Source organism: Orycteropus afer, unplaced genomic scaffold (genome assembly GCF_000298275.1).
Source record: "Orycteropus afer afer isolate SDZICR_OR568_19922 unplaced genomic scaffold, OryAfe1.0 scaffold00192, whole genome shotgun sequence".
In the NCBI taxonomy this organism is placed as follows: domain Eukaryota; kingdom Metazoa; phylum Chordata; class Mammalia; order Tubulidentata; family Orycteropodidae; genus Orycteropus; species Orycteropus afer.
This window is the reverse complement of record NW_006921779.1, coordinates 727,522-744,914: the sequence shown is the minus strand read 5'-3', so window position 1 is coordinate 744,914 and position 17,393 is coordinate 727,522. Positions and strand designations below refer to the sequence as shown.

The following is a 17,393-nucleotide window of genomic DNA, read 5'->3' as shown; positions in this document are numbered from 1 at the left end:
ACTTCCGTAGTGATACTGCCTCGGAAACCCAAGGAGGGGTCACTATGAGTCGGGGCCGACTCGACGGCACATAACAACAACAACAACAACAATCAAACTGAGTAGGAGAAGAAAAAAAAACAGGAAACACAAATTATCAATGTCAGGAATGAGAAAAGTGATATGACTATAGATGTTAAAAGGATAATAAGGGAACAGGAACAAGAGCCGAGAGTTATGAAAACATTGTTCACACAAAGATTGGTACACAATGTTCCTAGAATGGAGGAGCAGGGGGCAAGAAAGGCACTGGGGCCAAGTGAAGGAGGGTGATGAAGAGCACTCTCAGATATTTGGACTTTCTCTTGGTCATCGTAAAGAAGAAGGGTGTAATATCATCTAATCTGTGTTTGAAGGATGTGACCCAGGCAGCGGTGCAAAGGATTGACTAGAATGGGAAAGAAATGCCTGCTGGGAGGCTATTGCAAAAATAGACAGAGGATGAGAACAGGTAATTCACGTTCTCCCTTCTCTGCTTCTCTGAACCTAGGGCAGGGCTGAATCCACAGGTTCAAATTAAGCTGTTGGGAAAACAGGGGTGTAGATACTGGAGCCCGCATGTCCTGGCTATTGAAAAGGGCTCTCAAAGGCAGGAGAAGTGGGTATTTCACACAGAGGGGAGTGAGGAGACACAGAGTAGGAGGGAGTGCAGTGTGGGGCCAGGTCACCAAGCCTTTCCAATTCTCTCTTTAACACAGTGCCTGACGGCTACCTACTCTCCATCGCCACAGCCACTGCCACCCTGTCAGATTGCAGCCCTCACTGAAACCCTCTGCTCTCAGAGGCTGGAAAACTTTTTTAATCAGTGAAAAAAAAAAGGAGAGAGCGCCCAATGCAATACATGTATGTTTCCTTATTGATAAAGTATATTGATACTTACTGATAAACTATGTGTGTGTGTGTATATATAGGAGCTGTGGTGGTGTAGTGCCTAAGGCATTTGACTGCTAACCAGAAGGCTGGCGGTTCAAACTCACCAGCCACTCTTCGTAAGGAAGATTGGACAATCTACTTCCATAGAGATACCACCTCAGAAACCCAAGAGAGGTCGCTATGAGTCTAATTGACTCGACAGCACTGAGTTTGGTTTTTGGTTTTTGTTATACTACACCACCAGAGCTCCTTATAGCAGTGTGTATGTGTGTGTGTATATACACATTGCTATAAGGAGCTCTAGTGGTGTAGTGTGTAAGGCATTTGACTGCTAACCAGAAGGTTGGTGGTTCAAACCCACCAGCCACTCTGTGAGAGGAAGACTGGGCAATCTACTTCTGTAAAGATTTACTGCCTCAGAAACCCAAAGGGGGTCGCTATGAGTCAGAATCAACTTGTTGGCAGTGAGTTTGGTTTGATTCGGTTATATTGCTATGGTGGTTAAGTTTGTGTGTCACCTTGGCTGGGCCTGGTTGAATGGCTGGGCAGCTGGTGGTAGTTATTCCCCATGATGAGACTGGCAATCAACTCCATGGTTGGATCTACCACAGGCAGCTAAGTAGCTGCTTTAGGGATGTGATCTGCTTCCCATATATAAGAAGCAGCTTTGGAAATGGTCTCTAGCTTATGGCATGCTTGAACCCTGAATGTAGCCATGTCATTGCTCAGCAGCCTACCACGCTCTGATGACCTTGGGACTTTCAATGGACTTGAATTAATGGCCTGCCATGTGGTTTGGTAATATGGGACTGTGTCATTTTACTTGTCAACCTTGGGCTTGTCAGTCTCAGCAGCCAACAGCTGCCTGAGTGAAGAAAAGCCTCTAGCTCCAGTGGGCCAGGAGCAGGAGGCAGAGCTGAAGCCCAAGGTTGGGGTGCTTTCACCCAGCCTCTAGAGCCTGGCCCAGGGAAACTGCATACACTCATGTGATACATAAAGACCAAAGAGTGATCTATGTCAACCTGTATATTACTTGCTTACTTTTTGGATTATGAATAAATGGATTGATAAAGAACATCTATAAAAAATCTACAGTTAATATTAAACTTCATGGTGAAAGACTAGATGGCTTTCCCTAAGACCAGGAACTAGTTAAGGGTGTCTGTTTTCACCACTGTTATTCAACATAGTGCTGAAGTCCTAGTCAGCAGAAGGCAAGAAAGGGAAAACGAGGTCAACCGGTTAAAAAGGAAAAAATAAAACTGTCCCTATTTGTATTTGCAGATGACCCAGAAAATCCCAAGGAATCTGCCAAAAAACTAAAACTAATAGGTGAGTTCAGCAAGGTCTCAGAATATAAGATCAACATACAAAAATCAGTTATATTGGTATATACCAGCAATGAACACAGATTATAAATATAGTAGTATTTACAATCTAAAAAAAAATACTTAAGTGTTAATCTAATAAAACATGTATAAGACTTCCTGAAAACTACCAAATGCTGATTAAAGAAATCAAAGGTCTGAATAAATGAAGAGACATACACTGTTCCAATAAATGAAATACCCAACACAATAAAGATGTCAGTTGTCCTCAAACTGATACATGAGTTCAATGCAATTTCTATCAAAATATCAGCAAGAGTTTTTATAGATACAGGTAAGATTATTCTAAAATTTATATAGAAGGAACTGGAACAGCTAAAAACAATTTTGAAACGAATAAAATGGGATGAATCACTTTATCCAGTTTCAAGGCTTTTTAGCTACAGTAATCAAGACTGTGTGGGCGAGGAGATAGACACAATGCTCAACAGAACAGAAAGGAGAACCCAGAAATAGCCCCACACAGCTACAAACAATTGATTTTTGACAAAAATACAATAGCAATGGAAGAAGAATAGTCTTTTCAATAAATAGTGCTGGTGTAATTAGATATCCATAAGCAAAAACAGAAACAAAAAACTTAGCCTCCCACTTTGTATAAAAATTAACTCAAAATTTAAAAAGAACTCAATGTAGTACAGGTTTAAATGTGAAATACAACATAACATTTTTAGATGACAGCACAGGAGAAAGTCTTTTCAGACTCTAGGGCTAAGTGAAGAGTTCTTAGACATGACACCAAAATGATCCATACGAGGAAAAATTGATAAACTGGATTTCATCAAAATTTAAAACTTTAAGGACCCTGTTAAGAGGATGAAAAGACAAGCTAACGACAGGGGGATAATATTTGCAAACCACATAGTCAGTAAAGGACTATAGAGAAAATATATAAAGAATTCTCAAAACTTAACTGTAAAATAAACAGTTCAATTCAAAAATGAACCAAAGACATGAGCAGACATATTACCAAAGAGCGTATGTAGATGGCAAATAAGCAGAGGAAAAAGATGTTCAACATTAGCCATTAACCCCACTGTCGTCAAGTTGATTCCCACTCACTGCAACCCTATAGGACAGAGTAAAATGGCCCCATAAGATTTCCAAGGCTGTGAATCTTTCCAAGGCAGACGGCCTCATCTTTCACACCAGAACTAACCTTTTGGTTAACAGCCAAATGCTTTAACCATTGAGCCACCAGAGCACCTTTCATCAGCCATCAGGGAAATGCAGATTTAAAACCACATTGAGGTACCACTACACACTTATCAGAATGGCTAAAATAAAAACTAATGATAACACCAAATGCAGAGAAACTAGATCACTCAGATATTGCAGGTGGGAATGGAAAATAACTTGGCAGTTTCTTAAAAATATAAATAAGCACCTACCATATGGCTCGGCAATTGTGCTCTTGGGCATTTATCCCAAAGAAATGAAAGCTTATGTTCACACAAAAACCCATACACAAATTTTTATAGCAGTTTCATTCTTAATAGCCCAAAACTGGAAACAACCCAGATATCCTTCAATGGGCAAATGGTTAAACAAGCTGTGGTACATCCATACTATGGAATACTACTTAGCAATAAAAAGAAATGAACTACCGATGCATGAAACAACCTAGATGAATCTCCAGAGAATTATGCTGACTGAAGAAAGCCAAGCCAAAAGGGCTACATACTGTATTCCATTTATATAACATTTCTGAAATGACAAAAGTGGTTGCCAGAAGTTAAGGAGGGGGTGGGGATGGGAGGGAAGTAGATGTGGATATAAGAAGCCAACACAAGTGATCCTTGGGTACTGGAAATGTATTTTGACTGTCTCAATGTTGATATCCTGATTGTGATATTGTACTGTAGGTTTTCAAGAAGTTACATTGGGGGTAACTGGTTAAAAGGGACACAGGATCTCTAGGTACTATTTCTTACAATTGCATATGAAATTTACAATTATCTCAAAATAAAAGTTTATTTAAACTTAAAAAAAAACTTTTTTTTAAGAACGTATTTCTGCTACATGCATACACACACATATATAGAAGGTGTAGTATTTTCTTCCCGCAACATGAAGGATCATTTTAGGCATACTCAAGTTTAGAGATCACTGCTATAAAATATGCTGCTAGTCCCTACTTGATCTTTGGGTCCTGTCTCTACCCTAGTAGCTCTTCTCTGCAGTCCCTGGAAATTATCTTTCTTAAATGCAAATTTGACCATGTTGCTTCCCAAAATCATTAGTATGACAATCTGGCTTTAGGCTTTCATCTAACATAACTGCACTGTGGCGTGAGAAGGAGGGGCTTGCTTAGAAGGGCATCAGGAGGCGGGGCGGCATCCAGTTTGCAGGGCTGCAGCAGCGTAGCTTGGCTCCTATTGTGTGCCCAGAAGCAGCCAACTACAGGTGCAAGTGTGCAGCAAACCTCAAGGCTCCAGGCTCCGGGTGCTAAGAGAGCCAGAGGACTTTGTACAGGGGTTATTTTTACTTATGTGTATACAAACATATATACAATGTATAATATGGTGTTCTCATAGCATACAAATTCACAGAATTATTGTGGATATGACATGACACATACCTGTACATGCACCCTTACACCAAACTACCGTGCGGTTTCCAATATGAGATACCTAAGAACAGACACGATGGCTTACCTTTTTTATCCCTAGTGTTTGGGGTGCTTCCTAGCACAATGGAGCAGTGCAATGTGACTTAAATATAAGCCCACACTTAATGTTAGTTTTTATTCTTCCCAGCCAAGATGTTTTGCTTCTATATTAAACTCAGAACACTGACCTGCAATCACACCTGCCAGGTATACCAGCCCCACTCGATGGCCTTTGTGGACCATTTCCAAGGGAATCCCCAAACTGAGCTGCATGAGAAGATTCCCCAAGATGTGTTGAACCCTGCAGAGGCAAACACAGTTGTCAAATGTTATGACTAAACCCAGCATTTCTTTGGGAAATTAATGGGCAAGGTTTCTAGGTACAGACTTGCTTCACCAGCATTCTATTTTCTAATTTTTTTTTCCTAAAAAAAAAGCAAGAGAATCTTTATTTTACATAAAATCTTGCATGGAGCCTCAATATATAAAGCAGATAAAAGGGTATTTTGGAAGTATAAATTTTATAAGTTCTGTTTTTTTGTTTTCTTGTTATACAAGAAAAAATAGACTTTATTGGCTTAAACTAGAGGTTGGCAAGCAATGGCCCTGGAGCTAACTGCTTACTTTTGTAAATAAAGTTTTATCAGAACACAGCCATACCAACTCATTTATGTATTTTCTATGACTTTTTTCATACAATAGAACTAAGTGGTTACAACACTTACGGCCTGCAAACTTGAAGATATTTACTATCTAGCCCTTTAAGAGAGGACAGTGATAGTTCATTGGTAGAATTTTCACCATCCATGCAGGAGACCCAGGTTCAATCCTGGCTAATGCACCTCCAGTACAGCCACCACCCACCTGTGAGTAGAGCTTATGTGTTGCTATGTTGCTAAACAGATTTCAATGGAGCTTCCAGACTAAGATGGACTAGTGATCCTTTTTACAGGCTGATGCTCTCATAAGGTCTGTTTTTGTAACAGTTACTTATAATGTCAAACATATCAATGAGACTGTTTAAGGAACGTAAATGTGAAATTGCAGTAGTGTAGTATGCACTGCTGTCGAGTTGGATCTGACTCACAGCGACCCCTCCTTGGGTTTCTGAGGCGGTATCACTACAGAAGTAGATTGCCCAACCTTCTTTCCGAGGAGTGGCTGGTGGATTTGAACCACCAGTCTAAATGTGAAATTAGGGAATTTTAATGACAACTGCCAACTTAAATCAGCCTAGCATCTGACTCTGTTTCAGTTGCGTGCTATAGAGAAAATTCTAATTCACTCATATTGAGTTCCAATTTTAATAGGCTTTTTAAAAAGTCTATGTTATAATCTCAGGAGATTCTTCAATAAAAGAATATGACAAGAGAAACCTCATTCCCACTTCTCCACAAAATTGTTGACCTAGTAACACTGACTAATGTTGGTAACTCTAGTAAATAAAATTTAGTGTATAACATATTTTTTTTTTTACAGATTTTTTTGTTTGCTTGCTTGTTTTGTTTTCTGTTTTTTGAAATTGTGATTTGGGTGAAAGTTTACAGAGAAAATTCATTTCCCATGCAATATTCATTCACTTTTTGTTTCATGACATTGATTACAACCCTCACAATGCAACAGCTCTCTTCCTACTTCTTCCCTGTGGTTGTCTTTTCCTTGTGTCCTTCTTTCCAATGCATTCCTGCCCTCTGAGCTATCTCCTGGTGCAAATACTGCCCTTCTGATCTTCCATGGTGGATTGTGCTAAGGTATATACCTACCTGGTGTAAATGTTCACCATATATGCCCATCTATTGTTTGGGTGGAAGCCACAGGAATGAGTTCAATTCCAAGCCAGAAGGGTAACTAGGGGCCATAGTCTCGGGGGTTTCACTAGTCTCTATCAGACCAGGATTCCTGGTCTTTTTATTATTTTGATTTTTGTCCCACATTTTTCTCCCACTCTATCCAGGATCTCCTATTTCAATCCCTTTCTGAGTGGTTGGCAGTGGTAGGTGGACACATCTAGTTCTTCTAGTCTGGGGGTCATGTAGGCTCAGGTTCATATAGTCCATATATGGTTTGAACTAATTATTTCCATGTGTCTTTGGTTTTCTTCATTTTTCTTTGTTCCAGGTAAAGAGAAACCAATTGTTACCTCTTAGATAGCTGCTTGGAAGCTTTTAAGACCCCAGTCGCTGCTCACCAAAGATGTAGAACAATATTTTTGTGTAGTATGTGATGCCAAATGAGCTTGATGTCCCCTGTGACCATGGTCCTAAACCTATGGGCCCTGTGACTTATTCTCTCAGGATGTTTGGCTGTGGCTAAATAGTTATCACTTTTCCCTATTAGCTCTATTACATATATGGGCATTCTTATAGCACATACAACTATGTATGCAGAAATATCATCTGCCAAACTTATGTATGATATATTCCCTTTTGCCCAGATATACCTGATCATTCACTCTGTCTACCTATGTATCCACCCATAGATTAATGTTTGTTATTATTGATAATGCAGTATTGTATATGTAAAAGTGTTTATCTTTGTTGTCTATACCTCTTGAGCATACCTCGGTGTCTTCCTTTTCCTTAGTGTTACTGGGTTGGTCACTCACTTTTGGTATATTGCCTTTCCCTTCACCCAAATCAATACTTGTCTATTACCCGTGTAGCAGTTTTCCCTCCCCTCCCATCCCTGGTAACCAACAAAGAAAGTTTCCTTCCATATGTTAACCTTCCCTTGCCTTTTTACAATAGTGGACTAACACAATATTTGTCCTTCTGTGATTGACTTATTTCACTCAGCATAATGTCCTCCAAGTTCACCCACATTATGCAGTATTTTGTGGTTCTACATTATACTTTAGTATTGCATAGTATTCCATTGTGTTTATGTACCATAGTTTGGTTATCCATTCCTCCATTGGTGGACACTTAGGTTGTTTCCATCTTTTTGCTATTGTGACTAGTGCTGCAATGAATATGGGTATGCATGTATCTATTCGTGTCCCGGCTTTCACTTCTTTAGGATATAACCAGTAATGGGATTGCTCTATCAAATGGTATTTCTATTTCCAACTTTTTAAAGAATCACCATACCATTTTCCAACAGTGATTATATCATTTTACAGTCCCATCAGCAGTTTTTGAGCATCCTTATTTCTCTGCATTCTCGCCAGCATTTGTTATTTTCTGTCTTGTTGAACTTTGCTATTACTGCTGCGGTGAAATAGTATCTCATTGTAGTTTTGATTTGCATTTCTAATGGCTAATGATCGTGAATATTTCTTCGTGTCTTTGTTGGCCGCCTGAATACCTTCCTTGGTGAAGTCTGTTCATGTCTTCTGCCTATTTTTTAATTGGATTGTTTGTCTTTTTGCTGTTGAGGTGTTGGAGTTTTCTATAAATCTTAGATATAACTCCCTTGTGAGATATGTCATTGCTGAATATTTTTCCTCAATCTGTAGGTTCCCTTTTCACTCTTTTGGAGAAGCCTTTTAATGCACATAAGAATTTAATTTTTAGAAGATCTCATCAACTAGTTTATCTTCTGCTGTTTGTCCATTTTTACTTATGTTTGGTAGTCTATCAATGCCGTGTATCCATGTACACATATGCTATATATTAAAAAAACAAAGACGCCTTATTTTGTCCCTGTTTTTTTTTTTTTTTTTTAAATGAACTTTATAGTTTTAGGTTTTACATTTAAGTCTTTGATCATCTGGAGTTAGTTTTTGTGTATAGTGTGAGGTATGATATCCAATATGCCAGCACCATTTGTAAAAAAGACTATCTCATCCCCATTTAATGGATTTCAGTCCTTTGTCAAAGATCAGCTGACCATAGGTGGATGGCTCTACTTCAGCCAGTACCAGGCTGTTTTGACTACTAGGGCTGTATAGGATAATTTGAGATCCAAGAGTGTAAGACCTCCTACTTTGTTCTTCTTCTTCAAGCCCTCTATCCAAAGGTTCTTTCCTTTCCATATAAAATTAGTAACTGGTTTTTCCATGTCCTTAAAGAATGTTGATGGAATCTGGATCAGGATTGCATTGTCAGCTCTGAAGGAAGGTCTTCTTCAGCTTCTACTTCCTGGTTCACTAGAGATCTCCAAGTGTTTTGGAACAGTCTTCCCCAAACTCTGCTTCTCTCACTTGCTTGTTTAACCTCTTTTATATCTCAGAAGAGATTGACTATAGACACACCCTATACTAATCCTGCCTATTAATAAAAAAAGACAGACAACCCATTACCAAATGGGATTATAACCATAGCCATACAGGTTAGGATTTACAACACATATTTTGGGGGGACACCATTCAGTCCATAACAGAGACCAATACCACAAAAAAAAAAAACTCCAAAGAACCACCCTGTCTTACTATCTTAAACACTCTTTCTGCTGCCCAGCAGCAGGATTAGAGGTGACACAAAGATGAAATTCTTTCATATACCCAAAATGGAAATACTGTTTTTTTATCCAAATCTTACACACCCATCAAGATCCAATTTAGATACATATTATCCATAAAGCCATCCCCACTTAGATATTCCCCTCTTTCTCTTTATATGTTGTTAGTGGTGGTGGTGTGTACCATCAAATCGATTCCAACTCATAGTGACCCTATGGGACAGAATAAAACTGCTCGACAATGCTTCCTAGAGTTTCATCTTTACAAGAAGGAGCCCTAATGACACAGTGGTTAAGTGCTCAGCTGCTAATCAAAAGGTTGGCAGTTTAAACCCACCAGCTGCTCTGCAGGAGAAGGATGTGGCCATCTGCATCCAAAAGCATTATAGCCTTGGAAACCCTCTAAAGCAGTTCCACTCTGTCCTACAGGGTCACTGTTAATTGCAGTCAATTTGACAACAGTGGGTTTTGGAATCTTTATGGAAACAGATTGCCAGGTCTTTTCTCCTACGGATCTACTGGTAGATTCAAATCCCCGACCTTTTGGTAACCAAGTGTTTAACCATTGTGCCAGCAGTGTTCCTTTCTTTTTATATAACTATAGCTAATCCAATATCCATTTCCTTTATACCTGCTCTACCAAGACTGGAAAAGCTAATATCTTGTAGCTCTTGTAGCTAAGGTTAGCCATACTGTGTTTTCTGGTCAAGGAGATGCAAATAAAAGTACTGCTGAGGTACTTTTAAGCAAGTTTTTGTGTTGACCAAGTGATGGATGCACTGGTACCTGGTGCCACTCCCTCCTTCTTTTTGCCTTGAATGCAGTTATGGCAACCAACTTGCAACCATGGAAAAAAGGCCAAGGCATGAGAGATGCCAGCACAGGAGCAGACCTTGGCTTTATTAAACTGCTGAAGCAGCCCCTACCTCTGGTGTTGTTATATGGAAAAAAAAACACTAACCTCTATTTGTTTAAGCCACTGCTAGATTTTTTTGTTTCTGTTCTTGCATCTAAAAGAATTCCTAACTTACATGACCCCATGTGTGACATGTCCTACACGGTCAGCTTTTTGAGTGCTTACTTTGTGTCAGGTACTGTGAAAATTATAACAATTTCATTTAATCACAACATCCTTATGAGGTAGGCACTATATTATCCCATTTTATAGATGAGAAAACTGAGCCACAAAGATTAAGTAATTACTGTATAGTATAATAACATATAGCCTTACATTTCTATTTAGCTGACTCCCCTTATAGAAGCTCTGATGATGCAGAGGTTAAAACATTCATCTGCTAAACAAAAGGTCAGCAGTTCGAACCCACCAGCCTGTTCCATGGGAGAAAGATGAGGCAGTCTGCTTCCAAAAAGATTTACAGCCTTGGAAACCCTGTGGGGCAGTTCTACTTTGTCCCGTAGGGTCACCATGAGTCACAATCGACTCGATGGCAGAGGGTTTGGTTTTTGTTTGGTGTTTCCTTATAATTTTAAAGTCTTTGAGTGCAGGACCCATGTTTGCTTAGAACATACTGTTCAATGGAAAATTGAAATGTAGAAGTGCCTGCAAACTAGGTGTTCTTAGAGATTCTTTTTTAGTAGTTCTTGTCTGAGTCCTGTGTCCTGCCATGGATGCCTGTTAAGCCACTGGCCAAAGGCCTTTCAGGTCCAAGGCAAGGTAGGTCTCATAGATGAGGGTGGCCTCAGCTGAAGCCACAGGAGTCCACAAGAGAACTGAGGCCAGAAGCAAACTCCTCACTGTCTACAGTGGGCATGGTGGGTAAGGAATTCTGAGCTAGGTCATGAAATGCTACTAACATTTAAGAACGTGTAAGCAAATTAAAAGGAAGGCAGACCCTACATCTCCTATTGTCTGCTATTGTCTCCTAGTCCAGGTAGATAACAGTATTACATACTAATCAAAATGTTCATATAATAATTATTTTAAAAGCTGAGGTGGCAGAACTAGTGATTCAGCTCCATCATTCCATTACCTAAAGAAACATTTCAGAAGCAATGGCTGTGGAATTGACCCAACTCACAGTGACTTCATTGTATCAGAGTAGAACTGAGTTCAATAGTGTTTTCAGTGGCTGATTTTTTGAGAATAGATTGCAAACCTTTCTTCCAAGAAACCTCTGGGTAGACTTGAACTGCCAACCTTACAATTAGCAGCCAAGCACATTAACCATTTGTACCACCTACAGACTCCTAGGGAACATTTGATGACATCAGAACACTGGGGAAACATAGTTTTGGTTTTATAATGGTTTGGTCTCTTCTCATCCATATTCCTATGTAAATACCAATATTGGGCAGTGATAATGCAATATAAAGTGCACTGGACTTGTTGTTGTTAGATGCCATCCAGTTGATTCTAACTCATATTGACCCTGTATATAACAGAATGAAACACTGCCCGATCCTGCACCACCCTCACAATCCTTACCAGCTTGAGCCCATCTTTGCAGACACTGGGCCAGTCTGTCTTATTGAGGTCCTCCCCCTTTTTCACTGACTCCTCTATTTTACCAAGCATGATATCCTTCACAGGGACTGGTCCTTTCAGACAGCATGATCAAAGTACGAGAGACAAAGTCTGGTCACTCATGCTTTTAAGGAGCAGTCCAGCTGTTCTTCCTCCAAGACAATTTGTTCATTCACACTGGACTTAAAGTCATATGAGTTCAGGTCCCAACTCTGCAACTTAGATGTTAGACTTGGACCAATCCCCTATGTACTAGCCATATAGTAGCAGAAGTAATACCTGCCTCTTAGGGGAGCTCTGGTGGTGTAATGCCTAAGGTATTTGACTGCTAACCAGAAGGCTGGCAGTTCAAACCCACCAGCCACTCCTCAGAAGGAAGACTAGGCAATCAACTTCTGTAGAGATACCACCTCAGAAACCCAAGGAGGGGTAGCTATGAAGCAATGAGTTTGGTTTGTGGTTTTGAGGGTTGCTATGAGGATCAAACAAGATTGTGGACATGAAAATGCTTTATCAATAATAAAGCACTGAACAAACATTAGGAGTTACAGTGACCTTCTGATATCAGTGACTTTAACTGTCACTCCTTACCCAGCATGGACCAGCATGTATGAGATAAATCTCCAGACTTCTTCCCTCTTGTCAGGACAGTAGATAAAGGGGCTTTCCAAGATGCCTATGTCCAAGGTGATCCACTGTTTCTGAGGCTTCCACACAGCATAGTAAATAAACACTGCCAGCTGATGGGGAGAGGCAGACATAAATGTTAACCCTCCTTCTCCAGGAAGAAAAAAAAAAAAAAACTGTTTGCCATCCAGTCTATTCTGACTCATGGTGACCCCATGTGTTACAGAGTGGAACTGAAGTCACTAGGGTCTTCTTGGCTGTAATCTTTACAGAAGCAAATTACCAGGCCTTCCATGGAGCAACTGAGTGGGTTTGAACCACCAACCTTTCAGTTAGTAGACAAGCACAAAGCATTTGTACCATCCAGGAACACTTCCTTCTCTAGGCACTAGCCCAAATAAGCCCCTGGGCAGTAACTCTCAAATGGGCCACCCCACAGCATGTGCTAAGAAGATGACAGGAATTTTCCCACCATGCCTCACAATACTTAAGAACAACTATAGGCCAAAGTGTAAAGGAGATTCTTTTCTCCCAACTCTTTCCCTTACTCTTCCACACCCTGCTCTCTGGCACTATGGTCTCTATCCCCCCCACCTTAAATATCCACTAACTTCATCTTCCCATCCCATCACTTGCTCTTTCATTTACAACTTGGTATAAAATTAAGTCATTGCATCAAAAAAATTGAGTAGGGAAAGGGAAAAATAGTAGCTTTACAGTGTAGAAACTTGGCAAACACACTGCATTAACCAAGTGAAGAAGGTTATTGTCACCAGTGATGTCATGTGAATATCATGTACCCCTGATATGATATGAAGGGCACTTCACTTCTGTGGCACTCTTCCCCAGACCCTTAACCCCAATCTAATCCTGAGAAAAACATCAGACAAACCTAGATTGAGGGGCATTCTATAAGTTTCCTAGCCAGTATTCCTCTAGATGGTCAACATCATGAAAAGCAAAGAAAGACTGAGAACCTGCCACAGATCAGAGAAGACAGAGGAGATATGACAGCTACATGCAATATCTAGCTGGATCTTAGAATGGAAAAAGGACATTAATGGAAAAACTGGTAATATCCATAAATAGTCTGAAGTTTACCAAAAAAAAACCAAACTCACTGCCACCAAGTCAATTCCAACTCATAGCGACTCATGTGGGGTTTCTGAGGCGATCTTTACAGAAGCAGATTGCCCCAGTCTTCCTCCTTCTGAGTGGCTGGTGGGTCTGAACCACCATCCTCCTGGTTAACAGTCAAATGCCTTAGGCACTATGCCACCAGAGCTCCTGAGTCTGAAGTTTAACTAATAGTAATATACCAATGTCCCTTTCTTAGTTTTGACAAATGTAACATAGAAATAAGATGTTACCAATTGAGGAAATTGGGTGAGGGGTATACAGGAACTCTCTGTGTTAGTGTTGCAACTTTTCTGTAAATATAAAATTAGTCTAAAACAATAAGTTTATTTTTAGAAATTTGATTAAAAATTAAGTGTATTGATCCCTCTGTAAGAGGCAGATATGTCAGCACCTGCTTGTGACCCTTTCAAGAAACTGCCTTCTCTGTGGGTCACAGAGAAGTCTGGGCAGCTTATTTCATACAATATGACCTTTCCCAATTCTTCTCCAATCCCTCGCCCAACCTTCACACTGATTGGACCATGAGCGAACTAGTCGACGAATTGTTGTTGTTGTTTGCCGTCGAGTTGGCCCCGACTCATAGCGACCCCTCCTTGAGTTTCCGAGGCAGTATCACTAAGGAAGTAGGATTGCCCAACCTTCCTTCCGAGGAGTGGCTGGTGGGTTTGAACCGCCAGCCTTCTGGTTAGCAGTCAAGTGCCTTAGGCACTATGCTACCAGAGCTCCGTCAACGAATAGGATGATGTATAGCCTGCCATGGCTGGTGTGAAAAGATGAACTAGGCAGACAAGGCAGTTAACACTCAAAAAAAAACTGCCGTCAAGTTGGATCCGACTCATAGCAACCCCTCCTTGAGTTTCCAAGGTGGTGTCACATGGAAGTAGATTGCCCAACCTTCCTTCCAAGGAGTGGCCGGTGGGTTTGAACCACCAGCCTTCTGGTTAACAGTCAAATGCATTAGGCACTATGCCACCAGAGTATTGACAGCAAAATCTGAAAGGATAACATGAGATAAGGTGCTGAGAAGCAATAAGAATCCAGATACAGATTGGAAGCAGAGGCTTATCTGAAGTATGCTTATCTCTATCTGAGCCGTCAGAGACTTGGTTCCCGATAAGGAGGTTGAGGCATCAGTGGGAATTAGGAGGATTACATAAGGGTCTTCTTAAGGTGGCACAGTGTCTAAGGCATTTGACTGCTAACTGGGAAGGTGGGGGTTCAAGCCCTCAGCTGCTCTGTGGAAGGGAGATGGGGCAGTCTACTTCCATAAAGATTTACTGCCTCAGAAACCCAATGGGGGTCTCTTTGAGACAGAATCAACTCTGTGGCAGTGAGTTTGGAGTTTAATGTCCCTGAAAGATCTTTGGGTTGCACTCAGCTATTAACCAAAAGAAGGAGCTCTGGTAGTAAAGTGGTTAAGGCATGCTCCATGGCAATCTACCTCTATGAAGATATACAGCCTTGGAAACCCAATGGGGGTCGCTATGAGTTGGAATTGATTCAATGACAGTGAGTTTGGTTTTTGGTTTTATTGACAGAAAGGGGATGGTTGGAACCCACTTAGTGGCACCAGAAAAGAAAGACCTGGTGATCTGCGTCTGTAGATTATAGCCAAGAAAGTCCTATGGAGCAGTTCTATTCTGTAAAATATGAGGTCACCATGAGTTGGAATTCACTTGACAGCAGTGTTGTTGTCACTATGGTAAGGTGCTATCAAGGTGATTCTAATTCATAGTGACCACATACACCATAGAACAAGGGTATTTTATTATAAATGCCATAATGACGGTGTTTGCCATGGTATTTTTGCCTGATCCTGTGCCATCCTCATAATTGGTGCTATGTTTGACTCCATTGTTGTAACCACTGTGTCAATCTATGTGTTGAAGGTCTTCCTCTTTTTTGCAGACCCTCTACTTGACCAAGCATGCTAACTTCTCTAAAGACTGGAGCAATAGGTTTAATTTAATGCTCCTGAAGTCACACCCCACAGACAGCCGTGCTGTGTCAATTCCTTTATGAGACAACATGGTGTGGGAGAAAAAGCTAGGTGTGATGAGGTTCATGAGAAGCCCAGTCACTAGCTATGTGACCTTGGTCATTCTACATCTCTGAGGCTTGCATTCTCTCCAGAAAACAAAAGGGCTAATGAGATCAGAATCTGAAAATGCTACCACTACTCACTTCCTTAGCCAAAGTAGATAGACATGGTTAAAAGTTCGTATTTTTTTTCCTACTGAAATTTGGAGGCTGTTGTTGTCATTGTTAGGTGTCATCAAGTTGGTTCCAACTTATAGTGATCCTACATACGACAGAACAAAACACTGCCTAGTCCTGTGCCATCCTCACAATCATTCCTATGTTTGAGTTCATTGTTGGAGCCACTGAGTCAATCCATCTTCTAAATAGATGAGTAGAGACAGACCTTACCAATCAATAAAATTTGGCTTGTCTGATCAGTCCAATTTGCAGCCTCAAGATTCGTTGGTCTCTAAGTCTCTCATCAGTTAAAATGAAACAAAGCCACTGAAATCAAAGTCACTGCTAGGAAAGGGATTTGTTAGAAAAACAAAACACTTCCTTGAAAGTGATGGGGAGCGTAGGAAAAGTCAGGTAAGGGAGCTCTGGAGAGGATGAGGTAGATGCTTTGTCTGCTGTACTTGCCCCCAGCAAGCTCTCTTCCTGAATGTTTTGCAGTCTATTGTCTAGATCTAGGTCTAACCACAGAGTTAGTTTGCGGCTTCCCAGGTACCTAAGCCAGGGCCCACCACCCAACACATTTACCTCAGCAACACTGATGGAGATGATGAACACAGGGGGTGGGAAGCAGTTAGCTCTATCCAAGTATGATCTTCGCACCTTTTCAGGCAGCATCCATTTTGAGACAATCCTGTGGACCTTTTTATCTTTGGAGGGAGCCTTACCTCCCCCATCCTCTCTCATTTTCTTGGCTTCCTCCAACTCTTCTATCATCTCTCTCTCCATATTCAGATTCATACCCTCCATCTCCAACTCATGAGCACCAGCCATGGTCCTGGATCCTCCCTCCACCTGAAAGAGACAAGAATGTCAGAGGGAAAAATGACTCTAGCTTTTGGCCATAGAAACCACAACCATTCATTTCCAAGCTATGTGTTAATAGAAGGCAGCTTAAGACAATGATATCCTTGTTCCATGTCCTTTTCTGAATCCAGTTTGTATTTCTGGCAGTTACCTGTCAATATACTGCTACAACCGTTTTTTAATTATCTTCAGCAAGATTTTACTTGTGTGTGATATTAATGATAGTGTTTGATAATTTCCACATTCTGTTGGACCTTTCTTTGGAATGGGCACAAATATGGATCTCTTCCAGTCAGTTGGCTGGGTAGCTGTCTTCCAAATTTCTTGGCATAGATAAGGAAGTGCCTCCAGTGCTGCATCCATTTGTTGCAACATCTCAACAGGTATTCAGTCCATTTCTGAAGCCTTGTTTTTCATCAATGCCTTTAGTGCAGCTTGGATTTCTTTCTTCAACACCATTGGTTCTTGATCATAAACTACCTCCTAAAATGGTTGAGTGTTGACCAGTTCTTTTTGATGCAGTGACTCACTGTATTCCTTCCATCTGCTTTTGATGTTTCCTGTATCATTCAATATTTTGCTCAAAGATCATTCAATATTGCAAATCAAGGCTTGAATTTTGTTAATAGTAATGTACTGATACATACAGAGGAAAAAATCTGGAGAATTAACAATGATTATCTCTTCAGGGTAGGATTTGACTAGATTTTTGCCCCAATGCAGGAGTGATAAGGAGCCTGGTGGTGTAGTGATTAAGTACTCAACT

The 17,393-nt window shown here is 40.6% G+C and overlaps 1 protein-coding gene across 1 annotated transcript in view; it reads right to left on the bottom strand.

Moving 5' to 3' along the window:
• Positions 1–16,603, bottom strand: part of RHBDL2 (rhomboid like 2) — a 46,009-nt gene extending 29,406 nt beyond the window's left edge. Inside the window, exons 1-3 of the mRNA XM_007947606.2 lie at positions 16,349–16,603; positions 12,389–12,537; positions 5,100–5,212 (exon numbers count right to left, since the gene is read on the bottom strand). Of these exons, the coding sequence (XP_007945797.1) occupies positions 5,100–5,212; positions 12,389–12,537; positions 16,349–16,594 (508 nt within the window). The 5' untranslated portion in view covers positions 16,595–16,603. The remainder of the gene's footprint in view (positions 1–5,099; positions 5,213–12,388; positions 12,538–16,348) is intronic.
• Positions 16,604–17,393: the final 790 nt, after the last annotated feature.